This window comes from Aplysia californica, unplaced genomic scaffold, assembly GCF_000002075.1.
Source record: "Aplysia californica isolate F4 #8 unplaced genomic scaffold, AplCal3.0 scaffold00635, whole genome shotgun sequence".
Classification (NCBI taxonomy): domain Eukaryota; kingdom Metazoa; phylum Mollusca; class Gastropoda; order Aplysiida; family Aplysiidae; genus Aplysia; species Aplysia californica.
Genome location: NW_004797905.1, coordinates 99,432 through 116,844, shown reverse-complemented (window position 1 = coordinate 116,844; position 17,413 = coordinate 99,432). Strand labels below are relative to the sequence as shown.

Here is a 17,413-nt window from a genome sequence, read left to right as displayed (position 1 = left end):
TCAGTTGCTACTGCTGTGCGCATGTTCACTTGTGCACTCATCATCACTTTTAGTGTACAATGAAAAAGTGTACACTTCCGTTGTACTGACCTTTGCCTGAGACGAATGTAAAATAGCACATGCCCGATATCGAAAGGAAGGCTAGAAAGTAGAGGTTTAAACAGAAAAATGGACCCCAAGAAAGCTGCTGATTTTGCAGGGCGACTAAAAAAAGCTGGCCCACGAGGAATTGGTGCTGGATTAGGAATATTTGCTCTTGCATCTGGAATTTATGGAGTCACACAGTCAGTTTACACCGGTGAGTTTGCTCAATTTTGCCTGTGTTGTTTCTTCGGCTTTACAGCAGTCCTCTCTGTGACTGTGACCTGTCTGATGTAACGAAACGATATTTTGCATGGTACACAAGACCTCTCTTATTAAATCTAGTCAGATCTGTAGTTAACTGCTATTTTATATTAATCCTATTAATATTATGTATTCACATTGACTGCTCTGGTCATAACGTAATACACCGAAACGTTTGCTGGATGCCAAGCGCCCCCCCCCCCTTTTTTTTCCTCTTCTGGAATCTAGATTGGGAATCGAGTACAAGCCTAGCCTACTGATCTGGGTGATCGGTGATCTAAACTTCAGCACGTTAAATTCCCAAAGTCAAAGTCTAATCCCCGACTCAGACCTTCAAAACTTTGAACTGGGCCTAAAAATGCGCAAACTACCGTAATTTTGTCATGAACAGATCGCACTTCTTGACTCTGATTAATTCTAGGCTATACACAGTTCAGTGGTTTTCCGACCCGTCTTCCATCATGATGATTTTGGAAGTCATGTCATTGTCATTGAGTATTGAGTATAGATCTAGATCTAGATTCTATATAAACGTTAAGTTTTGGTATTCTTTTACCTTCCCTCCCATCTCACACTTTGCTGGAAGTTGTCCATTTTCTACCTGGCTAACACTAAATATAATGGACTTCATTTCCATAGCAAATTAATAATTTTTATGTTTGATCTAAATCTAATCTAGATCTTGATCTACTAGACTCTAGATCTATCTGCATGTTAAAAATTAAAATGACCCAGCTAAAGGAACGAATGGTTGCAGTCATCGTAGACCCCGTCCTGCTTTTACGAGTGGCCGGGATATTTGAGCAAGAATTCCCTTTGACTTTGACTTTTGTGACTGCTAAAATTTCACTGCCACGATGAATGATTTGAATGTGACTAGATTCTGTCATGAAGAGCATCATGTTGAAATGCCAAGATTTACTTTAGGCTTGTAAAAATGCAGAACATCGGCTATAGTTTTATTGGAAAAGATTTGGAGCAATGTTCCTGAATTTTGGATGGTTTTGGTTTTATGATGTAAGATTTGACCTTCATAATATTTCTTTTTATAAAATTTATAATGTTTTCTGTTTTACTTTCTGTTAATTTTTCCTGAAAAATTCACCAACAGTAGGCTTATCATCCAGACTTAGAATCTAGATTATAATACTTTATTTTCCTACTTTATTACTATATATTATAAAATTTTATTTTACAACCCTGCGCTATTTCATATTCACAATGTGACCACAGTCTGATAAGAATGCGCATGTTTATTTTGGAGGATGGCGCCTCTTCCAGAAGTGCCTCTGTTACTCAATACAAACATAACAGTCATTCATTTTGAAATAATAAATTTAAATTCAAGTCTGAAAACAAAGCCCCTGAGAACCTTTCTGGAGATTGTCTTTGGTAAAAAAAATGACAGTTTGCAGAGAGTCAATTATGGTCCTTCCTTTAATTAACCCGATTCAAACAAGTGTGAATGAAACTTTCAAAACTGAGTGATTGTCAGATTTGGGAGTTTAAAAAAACTCCTTTCCCTGTTTGGAACTGTTCCAATAACCATGATTTGAGATGCAGACGTCTCTCCATTATTTAAGACAACGCAAGCTGAGGCATAATAACAGCGTTTCTTTGCATCCTGGAACCTTTTGTCCAATTTGATTGTCATAGGTCCATAGGACAGGTGTAGTGAATGTAAAATTATACATGTTTCACTCTCGTGATTAATGCTCCCTTTTTTTTTCAGTTGAGGGTGGTCATAGAGCTATCATCTTTAGCAGACTTTCAGGAATCAAGCCAGATATCTATGTTGAAGGGCTTCATTTCAAGTAAGTTATAAAGTTCCATCAAAATACATACAAAAAAAACAATTAAAACGCATCACTTCGTTCGCAGGGTCTAAACATATTTGTTTTAAATGAATATATTAAAATAAGTGTTTTGTAAAGTTTATTCAATTTCCAGCAAATGTGAACCATTATGATCACACATTTAAACTGCTTTCAATACATTGTCCTCCTTCTTTCGGAGTACCCCCTTAAGACAAATTTGCAGATAAATATACACAAATCAAAACTCAGTAAAGATCTCTCACACATTTGGTAAATTGTGTGGCCATCATTAATATTTATACAGGCCAAAGCAATTATTCACATATCTAGATCTATATATTTCATAACATTTTCAATGTTTTTTTTGAGAAATTCTCTTCCACTTTCGCGGTAGCGCGATCTCCAAATAGCTGCAGATTCGCAAAACGGCACACGCTTTGCAGTTCATTTCATCCCGTACGTGTGCTGTTGGAGACATGCGGGTCTGTAGGCAGTAGCCTTCACTGACCGGTCTATGACTTTCATGTTATGACCTTCCAGAAACTGTGTTGTTTGTTAAATGGGCAGTGTTACAGTGTACTGTAAAGGCAGGAGTGTCGTGTTGGATGACTGAGAGATTCTGATTTTTTATTTGTACTGTTTCGCACCGTGAAGACGGCACTGTTGTCTTGGCTTCGTAAATTGCAGTCCTGAACAAGGCGTTCTTGATCTAAGTCCTGAACTTAATGCTCCGCGCTTCATGCTGATGAAAGAAACATTTTTCACGCACTCCATGCATGCCTTGAGCTGACGTTGCTTTTGAGGAACGAAACGATTTCGCAGATGCGACTGCAAAATCTGCCTCTCTTGAATAGGGCTGGTCACTCGAGGCTGTCCTATTTTTTCCCCATCCCTGACATTTCAAGTGTGCTAAAATCTTTGTGTAAGTAAGTCGAGAACAATGCAAGAACTGCATTCTAGCCGTAATACTGCTTCTCAATCTCAGGCAGATTTTCTGCCATGAACAAGGCGGAAGCGAAAGTTTCAATCAATTTCACTAATTTGAGGACTAAAAAGTCTTGTAAAAAAAGAAATCAAATAATTGAACAAAAAAAACTAAGACTTTTGTTTGAAAAGAGTTACGGGTCGTCTTCCAGGTAAATAATTTTTTGTATTCGTTTATAATACAGCAACTAATGAAAACATTTTACTAAAGCATAGTTTACTGTACTGTGATGAAAAGTACTCATGGAAATAGAAAAAATTGTGCATGTGTGTGTGTGGATTAACAACCAATTGCTCACCTGTGTCTCAAAAAATCGTTACGATCAGAGTATATTTGGCCTTCATGTGTATTTAATTAACCTTTTTGAAAACGTTGCGTTTTTCGTGGCATTCAGTGTATTTTGTTTGTATATTATCGTTTTATTGTTTTTTAAATTCCCATTTTAGAAGCAAAGCTTTGAAGGAAAAAAAACTATTTTAAAGAAATTTTGAAGAGAACAGGGAGTTCTGTAAAATCTGTTTTTGCTTACTTTGGCTCTTTCTTGTCTGTTGTCTTTGCTGTCCTTGTTCATTATTGTCTACTTAGAAAGTGAAGATGACAGGGTGTAAGTTCTATTTATTATTTTGGAGATAAAAATAAAAATGAATGATTTTGACTAATCACCTTTGAATTTGTTTCCCTAGTCTACTGTTAATGGATAATTGTAATGACATGCAAATCACCCCCTTTTTTTTCTGGATTTACAGTATGTTACATAGATTGTGTTATAAAAGTATGATTCATTTTGTCTTTTTCTACTCAGGGTGCCATGGTTCCAGTACCCCATTATCTACGATATTAGGTCCCGACCAAGGAGGATTACTTCTCCCACTGGAAGCAAAGGTGTGTAGAAAGAGAAGTAGGGTTTCATATTTTTACTCTTTATTTTAGTTGTTGTTTTTGTTTTGTTTTGGGGGTTTTTTGTTTGTTTATTTTTTGGTGGGGGGGGGGGGGGGAATTTCACTGGGTTTGTTGTTTTTTTTTGTTAATAAATGTATGAGAAAATTTTAAGTCTTTTAGCTAGGAAGTTTAGACTGCAATCACTGTTGCCTTTGGCAGGGGCATTCCAAGGCAGCTGCTACAGGCAGTATTGCCAGTTGATTTTTTTCTAATCTGAAAGGGTTCCTGCAAATTTCGGCTTGATAAAATTTCATGGTCATCAAATGAAATCCGCCCTCGCCCCCAATTTAAGATAAAGCCTACTCAATAATGATTTTCATTTTCACTGCCAATGGTCAGATGTGTCAAATGTGGAGCTTGTACTTTCCAGCAGCAGGGCAACTAATGTTACCTCTCATTCACCCTGCCAGAGATCTGCCCTAGACCTGGTCAAGAAGTCATTGGTTTTTCAACCTTTGCTTTTGGGAGGACATGATAAAAAGACTTCAGCTACTGCTGTTGTCGCTAAGAGATGCTCTCTCTGATTTTGTATTAATTATATATTATATAGTGTTTATCTACAGAGTCAAATTTGAGGGGGGTTGGAGGGAGCAACCTGTAGTTCAGGTTGATGCTACTTCTTTTCTTTCATTCCGGTGTTTCTGTATCTCTGTCTTTTTTTCCTTTCTCTAAATGACCATTTTTATGTTCACATACATCTTTTTACTCAAAGGAAGCAAGCAGACCAAATGCAAACCAAAGGTGCTTTGATCCAACATCCTGACAGAAATGTTTTACAGGCTTTTCATGTTGATGTTTTCGCTTTATCATCATGCTTTTGAGCTGCAGAAAGAAACTTTGGACTTAGAATTACTTTTCTTGTAATGATGTAATATGAGAATAAGACTCAAATTTACTTTTAGTTTTGGTTGTTCTGGGACCCGTTTTTAATCGTATATTTTTGCACCAATTGTGTCAAACCTAGTTTTATTGTTGAAATATGTGATAACTGCTGTGTGAGGTGAAATTGATAGGGAATTTTATTTCGTGTCCTTCAGGCTAGGATGATGCTTCATTAAAATATCATTTTATAAGCTTTCGTGGAGGAATTGTGTTTGAGTACAGTCTGTGGCTTAAGAATTGTCCAGCGTCGACCCAGTCTATCATAAGCATATTTAATTACGAAGTGATGAGTAAAGAATCTTCACTGTTCATTTGTTGCAGATCTTCAGATGGTGAACATTTCCTTGAGAGTGCTGTCGCGGCCCAATGCTATCGCCTTGCCTCACATCTACAGACAGCTGGGCACAGACTTTGACGAGAGAGTACTTCCCTCAATCTGCAATGAGGTAATGACTTTTTTTTTTTTTATTAAGTTGTTCTTTTTGTTCACCAGCGCCAAGGAACAATTCTGTACATACTTTTCAGTTTTCATAAAATTTGTATATGTCATTTTAAGAGTTCTTTGCGTCATGTTCAATGTCATATTTGGAATATAATATCTTATGGAGTTCTGTTCCAATCTGTCATATTCCCAGTTGAACACCACAATTTTTTTAAGATGTCTAGGAAAGAAAGGGGTAAGATGGGTTGTCAAAATGGGACACTGAGAAAATTTTGTCAAACAGAAAAGTTCATCTTCAAAGAACAATGTAATCAGAGGCAGCTGACCACCATTAGTCCTTCTGACATGTTTCTCAGTGCATGTTTTTTTAGTGAACAAAAATGTGATAATGGCATGATTTTGAATACAAGGTTGCCAGTTTTCCAGCTAAAGCAGGAAATCCGGCTTTAGGGTTAGGGTTAGCTTTGGCTTTCGCAGCTTTTCCGGTTGAGATCGGTGGCGCCGGTAAATTGTAATCTGCCATTGGCTACCCTAGGCCTGAAGGGAGACTAGAACAGGTCGTTGAAATTTAGTGCATTTTTTATTGGGGCTGGGCATTATTTTATTTTTTTTTTAAATTTAATAAATAGGTACCTAGTATTTTAAAAATCGGAATAAACAAAACGAGTCAAAAACTAGGTACTTGGTATTGAAACAGGTACCTAGTTTAAAACTAATTACCTAGTTTTACACTAGAAACAAAAAAAAAATATTCTATTTTTTTAATATTTAGGTTTTTCTGATGGGCCTAGGCCTATGTAATAAATATTTTGGCACATGTTAATATCTTATCTGCTGTTAATCAAATGTGTGCCGCACATAGAATTTTATTCTGAAAAATTTTCAGGCTTTTTTGTCAGAGCCTGCTGGCAACCCTGGGGATAATAATGTCAGGTTATGAAAGTAAGTACAGAGTGGGTGTTGGATTAAGTATGGTGTTAAGCTTCCCAGTTTGAGAGCATGCTCTCTATTGATTTTCCAATTTAAATGTACCAGCAAAATATTGGGGATCTTTCTTCTGGTCAGGTTTTGAAAAGTGTTGTGGCCAAATTCAACGCTTCTCAGTTGATCACCCAGCGTCAGCAGGTGTCCTTGTTGATCCGTCGTGAGCTGACGCAGAGAGCCAAAGACTTCCACATTATTCTCGACGATGTCTCCATCACAGAGCTCAGCTTTGGCAAAGAGTACACCTCTGCAGTCGAGTCCAAGCAGGTCAGTGTGGCAATAGATTAACAATTGAAGCGTGGCTTTCCAAAACTCAGTAAGTCAAGTTTGTCAAGCGTCTGATTTCACCACGATGCCTCACACGTTTATAATACGAATATGACCATTTATGTATTATTATTATGTGCACATGAGTATATAATGATTTAGATATAAATTATGCTAGAATCCTGGATACGGAACTTTCGGCTGTGACCAGTGCAGATGGCTGTTTCAGACAATGTATGTGTGTGGCATCGTGGTGAAACCAGGCACTTTTCAAAATTGACGTACTGAGCTGTGGAAGACCGCTCTTCTATTAGTATTACAAAAATAGACGAACCAAGTACTCTGATAAAATTAGAGCTCTACAATCCCCCTCTCTTCCTCCCTCCCAATTTCCAGCTAGTGACTTCCATAGCACTGACAATTGGAAAATTTTGATTGACTCAGCAAAAGTTCCATGCTTAACTTCTCATTCTTCCTGGTACATTTCTATTTGGCGCATTGTCCTGTCAGAGAGACGAGTGCTATGCATTCAGGATCACCCTTTTAAATTTTTCCTGGTGTAGGTGTTGTTTTTCCACAAATAGGAAGTGTTCATGTCTTTGTTGGTTTGGTGTTTTCCAGGTTGCCCAACAAGACGCCCAGAGAGCCCAATTCTTGGTGGAAAAGGCCATCCAGGAGAAGCAGCAGAAGGTGGTGCAAGCTGAAGGAGAGGCAGAATCTGCTAGACTCATATCCTTGATCGCTTCTGCTAGCTATTGTTTTTATCATGTGTTAAAATTCTATTTGAGCCCTTTGTTCGGGACTTACTTGACCTACTACTTGCATCTGGGGTATCTGCTCTCTCTGTGGGGTCGCCGTAGTGTCATGCATGAAAGACGCTTTCAACTTATGTGGGGGGAGGGGGGGGGGCACGTCTAGTAGACTATATACCTCACAAACTCCTTTTGAAACGTTTTAGGGGGACTGTAGTCTCTGCCTAAGTGCATGGACTCCTTTTTTTAATGTAAACCTGTGCAAAGGGGGAAAGGGACGCCACCATCTCATTTCCTTAAGGGAATCTGCGGGTCTCGATCCCCTAGACAATCGGGTATTTGCTTTTAAAAAAATGGAACTTCGAGTATTTGGATATTCTTACAGAAAAATATGTCAAGAATCCGTTTGTGAAGGTCCCAGAACCTAAAGAGACCTCTAATATATATAAAAATGTCTTTGAAAGCGGTAGGGGGGGGCAAAAAAATTAAAACAAAATGTCAAGAAATGCTAAACTTTACCCCATGACAACAACACTTTCCATGGCTGCAAGGTAATCAAGTTTGGTATCGTTGGAAAGGCCGTGATAAGAACTATTCGATTATTGCACTTTCGTTTTCTTACGGAACTACTCTGGGGACCCATTTAGGTATGTTTGAAGACCCTGTACAAAATACCGGTTGGCCACTTCTGTCACGTGACCGGACCGTGAATTTTCATTCGCCGAGCCGGTAGCAATGAAGGGGATTCCCCTCCGGGCCATTGTTTTCACTGCGTGTCGCAAGACAGAACGTGAACGTTTTCGCTGCATTTCAAAGAGTTTTCTATCGTGTTGCCGATTTCAACGCTAATAAATCTTGTTTACAGGCTGAATAATTATTGTTATCATGTCCATTTGCAATTCTGTGTAGTATTTCGGCCCGACAAGGCCTACCGAACACATGCTCCTTCTTATTCGTCTTCTCTCATCTGTCTATCTAGTGATCGTGATTCGATTCGATGTCTTAGTCTTAGTCTTCGTCGTTTTGAGTGAGCTAATCCAGGATCCAGTTCACATTCTGTTGAGATTATACATATAATACATAATAGCCTTCAGTACTTTTCATGATTATGTGGCTGGGGTATTCAAAGTATAGATCTACAGATCTACGTTGCGCTCGATCGACAAAGTTATAGAATTAGAATCTAGATCTAGGATAAATTTGTTTTGATGGCTTCCCTAGCCTCTCCGGTTGTTCGCAGTGAACAAGTCTGTTTAGCGTAGATCTAGCAATAGAAATCTCTAAGGCCTAGTGTTATTTAAAACAATTTTTTTACTTTATTATTATTGGGTTTTTAAAAATCGGAGACCAGTGTTCCCCAAGCCGGTTAACCCCTTCAAGCAAGATTGAAAGAAGCGACTGTGCAGAAATATAAAATATATATTGATGTTAATTATAGATAGGATAAAATTAATTGAGAAAATATACAGATCTAGATCTAGATAGTATCATGTAGTGCCAGCTTACAGTGTGCCTTTCTTGGTTGCATAGTCTTAGATTCCACCATTGCAAAACCAAAACACATGGGAAGAAAATGAAGGGGAGGTAGCAGCTTTTTTGGGGGGGGGGGGGGGGGGGGCTCGACAAAGTCTCGACTCTTCTAATTCTAAGAAAGGCAGTCACCTGCCAATTCATTTAAAGATTTCTTAATGTGGAAAAGGCTAACAACAAACTCAATTTACCTAAACAATTCAGTATGGCAACACTAACATATAAATTTAGACGGGCATGTTAGCATGCAAAATCTTTATTTGCGTTTTACTCTGAACTTTTCTGCCAAATCTGCTGCACTATTTTGATTTAATCTCAGAAAGTTACAGTCAGAGTTGGTTGAAATTTTCACATAAGCCCTTGAATGTCCTATTACCTTACATACATATTTTAGCTTCTTCTCCCATTTAAGAACAGAAACTGAAAGACAAATGACAGTTTACATTCTTGGGGCAGAGATTCAATTGTGAGAGAACAGTTGGGGGGGGAGGGCATGGAATTGATGTAAAGACTTGTCAAAAAAGCTTTTTAAATAGCCTGTGCTGTGTAAACGTGGTGTATGTTGCTGAATATTTGTTGGATTTTTGTGAAAACCGAGATGTTTGTGATTGCACAATGTTTCGAAAACTGCGTTTTTCTCGTAATTGCATTTTCGCCTAACTGGTAACTTTGTAGAAAGTGTATCTCAATAACTAACAGTCAGATTTCATTGAAATGTTCACACATTATTTCCAAGATAAGTCCCCTCCTCCTTACAAGGGCACTTTTCCTGAATATTGATTCTGTTTTGAGTTATTTGGCATTTTTTGCATTTCAGCATCGCCTAGGAATTCTGAACATTGGTCAAAGTGAGGGTAAAATTTGGAAAACATATGATAGATATTTGAAATCTGGTTCTGTAAGGAGGAGAAGCAAGCAATATATAACATATATACCAAGTATGAAGCTTCTATCCATATTGGTTTTGTAGAAACACTGTTTATAAAACATAAAGAAATTTTACTGAATCGGCGCCATTTTTTGCCGCCACAAGAACAAAAAAATAAAAAATGAATTTTTTTTTTCACAAAACTTCTTTTAAAGTGTATGTATCCATTGATGCATACAAAGTGGCTACAAAATGGTTGGAACTGAGTTTTGGCATTTTCATTAGCCACCTCCCCTTAATTTTAACAGTTAGAGCACTGACTTCTTTCCCCTTATATTTTCCCTCTGTGCTGAATTTATTTTGGAAAAACGCCATGTTTGCACAACTGCTTCCTTTTTTGGCTAATAACTTTTTTATTTGTCAAAATTTCTAATAAAGGTAAGAATACAAGTTTAAGAATATGTGAAGCAAAAAGTATTTTGTGAAGTTATTGTTGTAGTAGTGGTGTTGGAAATGTCTGAATAAAAACTTCCGGTTCATTAGATCTCTAGATCGAGACCAGAGTCTAGATGCTTCGTAGGCCTACGTTATCTTCCACAAAGTGTTAGCTCTAGCATCAAAATCCTCGAAATCATCTTCCGATTCAAGGAAAGTACTCGGAACATCTTCATCTGAATCTGATGCGACACTATTTTCATGTTTGTTGCGGGTCGCAATCACGAATTTTCAGACTTCACTGTCACTTGACTTGGGGCAACGTGAAACAAAAAACTCCTCGCGCCTCAATCGAAACCCGTGACAAGAAAAATGGCGGCCTAAATCATTTCTGCGTAGCCTACCAGCCAGCAGTATAAAAATGAGTACTTCATTCTTTTCGTATATCGCGTTATACTATGCCAATGTCAGTACTTAACGGAAGTTCAGCCGGTCGCGATCAGCACTCTAAGGGTTAATATTTTAGTGATTATTGTTAGCTCCCTTGGGGTGATAGAGATTGCTTTCTCTGTCTTCGTAAAATATTCCCTAATCTCAAGTGCCTCTATAAAGGAGTTAAATGAATGGTGAAATAAAGCAGGAAGAATGACTCACTATGCAGATGTGTACTTGAATATTGAGAAAAGATTAGAGAAACTTGTGGGTGATAGTCGTGAAGAGCATTCAGCCACACAACATTTCAAGTGGCCAGTCTTATGATGAAAGCTTACCTATATATATGGCGTGCTTGTTGGCAGAGACTACTGTTCCGATTTGTGCATTTTTTATTCCCGCATATAAATCGACTCTGTGCTTTTTACTAAATCTCAGTGCAGAAAAATTGAAGCCGGATGATTAGCAGGACACACATGCGATGTCCTATAGGCAACTAAGAACTGCAAATTTTGTCAGCGTCTGTGAAGTAACAGGTCAGAAGGCAATGAAGGGGTGAAAAGGTTTTGCCCACAGTATTGTATTGTATTGTTTTGAATGGACTTTTTCTGCTGTGGACCAGTTTGCATTATGCTCACTCAGCACTTCTTGTGTAGTTGTGTTCCTTGACCAAGTCACATCGGCGAGGCCATGAACCAGAACCCGGGCTACTTGAAGCTGAGAAAGATCCGAGCAGCCCAAAATATTGCTCGTACGGTAAGTGCTTTCTGTATGCTGTCCAGAATGGTGACAGAGTTTAGGTTCAATGACTGTTGCATCTGTCTGTGGTAGGCGAAGAGAAAAAAAACAGGAAAGGTGCACCTGAATTGTATCTCTTGTCAGATGATTTATTGGTTTCCCCCTAACTCGCTCAGTCCTGTTTTCTCTTATTCATTTAGGGTGTGGGCATTGGGTTTTTATTTTTTTATTTCTCGTGCTTCATGGGGCGTTTTGCCTCAGCTCAATGCTTTAGAGGGGGTTCAAGGGCCCTTTTTTCAACATTTCTTATTTAAATTCCATTAAGTTTTTACCTAAGGACAACATAAATGATTGTACCGGGTGTTTAAAAAAGGAAGACTCTTTTAAAGGGCAATAACTTGGTTATCTTTCGATTAATTTTTTTAAAACTGCGAAGAAATAGAATTCTGTCATGAGAACATTAAATTAGGTACCAGAAACTAAATTTTAAAAGTAGCTGTATGCCAAATTAATCTGTTCCATGTGAAAGGCCTATATCCCCTTAGCATTTTGGTACCATTCTTTAACCTTTCAGTCAATTTTTAAGAAAATGCTAGTTGTTTTAAATTTTATTGAACTTGTTAAAGTCGCTCACTGGCTGCAACCCCATGTTTGACAGATAATAAAAGAGTACCAAGTGCACTAAACATCTCCACATGAACAGAGTACAATCACTATAACATAATATGTATGGAGCCTAATTTTTTTCAAGACTGTGAGATCAGTACCAATCAGTATTTTATCTCCTCAGTCAAACACGATGATCTGTCATTATTTCGACAAAAACACCGAGCGTTGACCCGGCCGGTGCCGCACCGGCGCCCATGGCGAGCGAGTCGGCTCTATACTGTAGTGTACCGCGAGTTTCGCGGAAGGATCAATTTAAAATAATTCCAAGCTCATTACTTTATTCTTATAGGAAATGAACTGATCTTTCTATTGCTACCCTTTTTGAGTCTGTATTTTGCATATTTAGTGTAAAAAATGACCTTTGAAAATTTTGACAGTATTTTTAAAGACTTTGTATTTAAATGCCAACGGCCAAAAATATACCAGGGGAAAGCCCGTTCAAAGCTCTACAGTTCTCCACAAATGAAAAGATAGTATTTAATCATCAATCTTTCCGCGAAGCATTTGAATTCACGCGTGTCAATTTTTTAACTGGCCGACAACGCATTCGGAACGCGAGGGGCTTCGCTTTCCTCGTCGATTTTGCAGCTCCTAATAATTGAACATATAAACAACTTACACCTTTGTAACGAGGAAAAGCTGAACATTTTACCAGGTGTACGGCATTTGGTGTTTTATAGCGAAAGAACAAAGAAACAGCGATCTGAATTACCCCGATTTCACCGATACCACGCGCTCAGAAGGCCACAGTGCCCATTAGGCCATCCTTACGCTACCTAATTAAATTTGTGAATTTGAAAGAAATCAAACTAAATGTTTACAAAAATATATGATTTTTATAATATCAACCAAAATTGAGTTAAAAGCAAAACTTTGCAACTTCTTAATGATCAACCATACTATTCTGTTTCAAATAGTCATTATTTGTGCATTGAAAAACAAATTTATATCGCCAAATAGACTCGGGGAGTTTACGTCTATGTAAATCTCCATTTCTCTCCCTACAAACTCCAATATGCCGCTGGAAATTTTGAATAAGCCCATGGCATGTTCTGATTGGTTGTTGCTCGGGTGTCCTTTGCTCTTTCTTTCCTATCAAACGTGTATCATCCTTTTCTCTCCTTGGTTTTTTTCTTTGTTTGTTACTCTCTATCTAGGGGCACCTGTAATCTTCAATGTTTTTGTGGCCTATTTGTGTTGCTGGTGCTGCAGAACTCTAACTAAAACTCTCACGTTGTTACAGATTGCCCAGTCACAGAACAGAGTGTACTTGAACGCTTCGTCTCTCATGTTGAACATCGGAGAGGACACGTTTGACCAAGCTGCAGAAGCTCTAGTGGGCAAAAAGAAGAAGTAAATGCTGAAGGGGGGGAACTGTTCTCCCAGGGAAAGCTGCAAGTCGGGGATAGGGAACCCTGAGCGTTAAGGCATTGTAAGAAGCCAACTGTTCCCGATGGCTTGTGTAACAATTACTTTTTTTTTGTATCATGTATTTTCTTAGAGCTTTTTTCAAAACATAGTTTGTAAAGGAGGGAGTTTGTATTCTGCCTGTCGACGGGATTGTTCTCTGCATTGAATTCTTCTATTGTCAGTTTTTGGTTGACCAACAGTATTGTTCCCTTGGAACCTGTTGAGAATCATGAGAACTTCAGATTGTCTAAGTGTTCAACTTCACTCACATTTTTTTCTTTGTTTTCATATTATTTGATTAGGAGAGGACATTAATGTAGAGTATCTTGGGAACTGGGTGTTCAATGATTTTGGGCACACCCTCACTCTGAAATCACATATTATAGTAACAGAAGATCCATTTGTTTTTCATGTGCATATGCAGAAAACTGTCACTTTAAGGTTTGAATGGCTTGAGAATATCATCCTGTTTTTTTCACAAGTGGTGAGTACCTCTATGTAGTTGCCAATTATCAATTGAAGATTAAAAAAATTAGTTTTTGTTATCTGTTTTCATGTACTGCTGTGAGATCTTTCAAGTGTATTTGTTCATTGGTGATAGCAGAAGTTTTGCGTGTGAAAGGAATAAATCATTTTCAGAAAAAAACACAGTTTTGTTTTTCACTTTCATTGTGTTTTGTTGAGTATGGAGTACAGTCAAACCTCACAATTACTAATACCGCCACCCTTGGAATGAGCATGAAGGTGGTAGAACAGCGAGCCTGATGGTTCAACGAGGTTCCTTTGTTGTATAGCCTGGACTGCCTATTGTCAATTAACCCTATCCGTACGTCGTGTTTTACTATCGTATCCATACGACGTTGGGAACTCTGTATCACCACTTTCCAAAGAGGAAATCTACTCGTTAATCTAATCTGTACACTTTGCATAGCAGTCTGTCAAAATAATTTTTTGAGAAATACTGAAAGTTTCAAAGAGATCTTCGTATTAGAAGTATTCTAAAATGTGAAGAATACAACCCCGGGGGTACAAAAGGACCCCAGGGCGTACGGATAGGGTTACTTAACATGATTCTGCTGTGCGATCTGGGTTTGAAAAGGGTCTTTTTGTTGATAAACATGTACATGCACATGTTTTCAGAGCTAAGAGTCTGCTTTCTCTTTATCTTTATGTCCTTTTAGGGGGAGAAAGATTATCAAGTTGCCAACCAGTCACTGGGTGTTGTACACCGTGTGCAGTGTTTGTCGGTGGCGGGGCAAATCTACATTTCAGTCGTGTCACTTGCATGTTGTCACTAAATTTTGAATGAACAGGAAAACGTGTATTGACAAGCACTTGAAGTGTGTGTCCAAACTGTAAATGAAAGCTTTCACAGCAGTTTGTTGTTCTGGGCCTGTGTGTGAGTGGGGGTCTATGGCTTGGTCTTGAGCCGCGAAGGTGTGCAACTTAGGTGTCAAGCGATGTTTAGGCTTGCGTCACACAACACATGCTTCTTCTTTTTTATGTTTGTTACTCTCTTGTGACACCTCTAATCGTCTGGCGCTCATATGACCTTATGCATTTGCGAGCACCGTAAAACCTCTACTAAAACCAATACGTGGATGCATCTGCAGTTGTAGTACATGTATTTCTAATGAGCATTCGATTTCACTGCTACAACCTCATTTAGCTAAATTGATACTGACGGGAGGGGGTTCAAGAATACAGTCAACAAACCTTGTATCCCCCCTCCCCGTCCCTGTTGTACATGTACTGTTGTACCTCCAGGTTTTGCCAATCGTGTACGAACAGAATCCCTTATTAACATAGTATTTGCACCTTTTCAACACCATCTGTCAACTGTCTCAGTTGTTCGATCCTTTAAACTACTGTACATTTACCCAGTTGCTGCCAGAACTACGCAGTATACATTAGGCGAAACATATAATACATGTACATTGTGCACTCGGTGATTGCTTGACAATATTTAACACGCGTCTCTGCGAGCAATGCCTAGGTCCAGATCAAACGCATTTCGATGATGTGCTCCCTCCCCACACTTGTCTTGTAGATGTAGTGCTTGGCTTGACATTGGTATTACAGTGGAACTCGGATTCAACGAAGTCACCGGGCCTGACCTAAAATCTCCTTGAATCCAAGTGTTCGTTATAAGTTATAGCAAACATGAGGGGGGGGGGTTTGTTGGGTGGGGGTGGGGGGGGTAAATTACAGGCACTGAGCAAGGAATGTATAAAGAGAAGTAACAAGTGGTGCCTGAAATGTCTGTATATTATGAGCTGTGCTTTAAAAAAAGACCGATTCGTTCAAATGCAAGCCTGTGTCATCTCTATTGTTTGCCAAAAAGTTGCGTTACAGTGTAGAACCAAGCATACGGTAACTTTGGATTCCATAAACCAACGCACAATTCATTACGTATATCTACGTCAAGACTAGCTTATCGATTGTAAATGATCACTTGCAGAGGGCGGGGGGGGGGGGGGGGGGGAGAAAGAATACTGTGACGCTTCTGTATCTGCGACGTTCCACGCCCGGACTGCTGGTGCCCCCGCCCACTGACCATCTTTTTAGGTCAGTGGGGGCCCCCCCCCCCCCCCGACACGCACACAGAGTCACGCGTGTGCAGGCCGCCCATCCGACCCCGACACAGCTTGAGTAGACACGTTCGTGTGCCAACAACAGCGCATGTGTTCGTTTGAAAGAAGGCCGCTGATTGGTCACGTGCAATCGGCTAAGTGAATACATGTACTTGTAATGGTGCACGATCCAGGTGGAATAGAATATATTTGGATGGTGTCCGTTGTGCTGTCCCCCTGTGGGTTTTATGCTCCCCGCATAATTTATCAAAATTTGATCTTTTTTTTTTTTTTTTTTGCATAGTTTCTGATTACTTTCCTTTATCATTCTTTGTTAAAATTAACAGAATCGCATAATTTCACATTTTGGGGCTCAGTTTGCATAATTTCAGAATTTTTCTTGCATAAAACGACGGGGACAGGTCATGGGAGAAAAATGAGCGAAGCCATGACGTATTGGGGGGGGGGCTGTTCACCCTAGAAGCGACCTCGTTGAATCTGAGCTTGCTGATTTAAGTGTTCGTTGAATCCGGGTTATTTTCATTTATTTAAAAGAAGAAAAAAAAGAGGGAATCCATCTCCTTTCGTTGAATCCGAGTTGCATTGTACAAGCTTCTTGACAGCATTGATAGATTTCTTTAGGATTAGATCTATGAAAGCAGCTTGATTCTGAAGCCGCTGTAACCTGTTTATCGTTTCAGTGGGAAGGTTTAAAAAAAAAAGGATTGCAGTAGAACTGAGTCACTTCCATTACTCAGGAAGCTGTTCATTATACACAGTAGGCCTACCAGTACAATGTATGTTTCCACGATAGGCCAGCATACCGCCTTGCGACAAAGTGAACTATTTTAGAAACACTATTGCTGGTCGCCACTGTGCAGGACATTTTTTTATCTGCTTGGTCATGTAACGAAGTATTGTAACGCAAGACAAAGGATGAAAGGAACCACAGCGTCAAATTTGAAGCGAACTCCAGAAAGTGTATGTTTCAGTTCAGTGGTGGTTGAATTATTCAGCATTTCGGCAAACAGCATATCAATGTGAAACGACATGACTTCCTTTGTTGTGGCCCTCGGTAAATTTCTAAGGAACGAAGTCAGCACTAACCACACCCCCACACCAACTTCCAGGATAAAGCACTATACGCCCGTTCTGAAAGCTTTTCGTGTTTTGAAGGGCTACGCAGCAAGTAAAAGATTAACAACGGTAGGCGTTCGAAAAAAATAATAAAGGCCTGAATCTCTCACCATTAAAATTTTACCGTTTTCCTCACAAAAACCCGCTCAGTCCTTCATTCCTGTTACTCTCTCTCTCTCCCTCTCTCTCTCTCTCTCTCTCTCTCTCT

General features: G+C 39.0%; 1 protein-coding gene across 1 annotated transcript; it reads left to right on the top strand.

Annotated features, from left to right (window-relative positions):
• The first annotated feature begins 69 nt into the window (after nucleotides 1–69).
• LOC101853347 (prohibitin-2) lies at nucleotides 70–14,141 on the top strand. Its single transcript, XM_005107827.3, has 8 exons — nucleotides 70–298; nucleotides 2,078–2,159; nucleotides 3,950–4,029; nucleotides 5,290–5,414; nucleotides 6,476–6,661; nucleotides 7,283–7,390; nucleotides 11,357–11,434; nucleotides 13,329–14,141. The coding sequence occupies exons 1-8, from the start codon at nucleotides 169–171 to the stop codon at nucleotides 13,440–13,442; spliced, it is 903 nt and encodes a 300-aa protein (XP_005107884.1). The 5' UTR covers nucleotides 70–168; the 3' UTR covers nucleotides 13,443–14,141.
• Nucleotides 14,142–17,413: the final 3,272 nt, after the last annotated feature.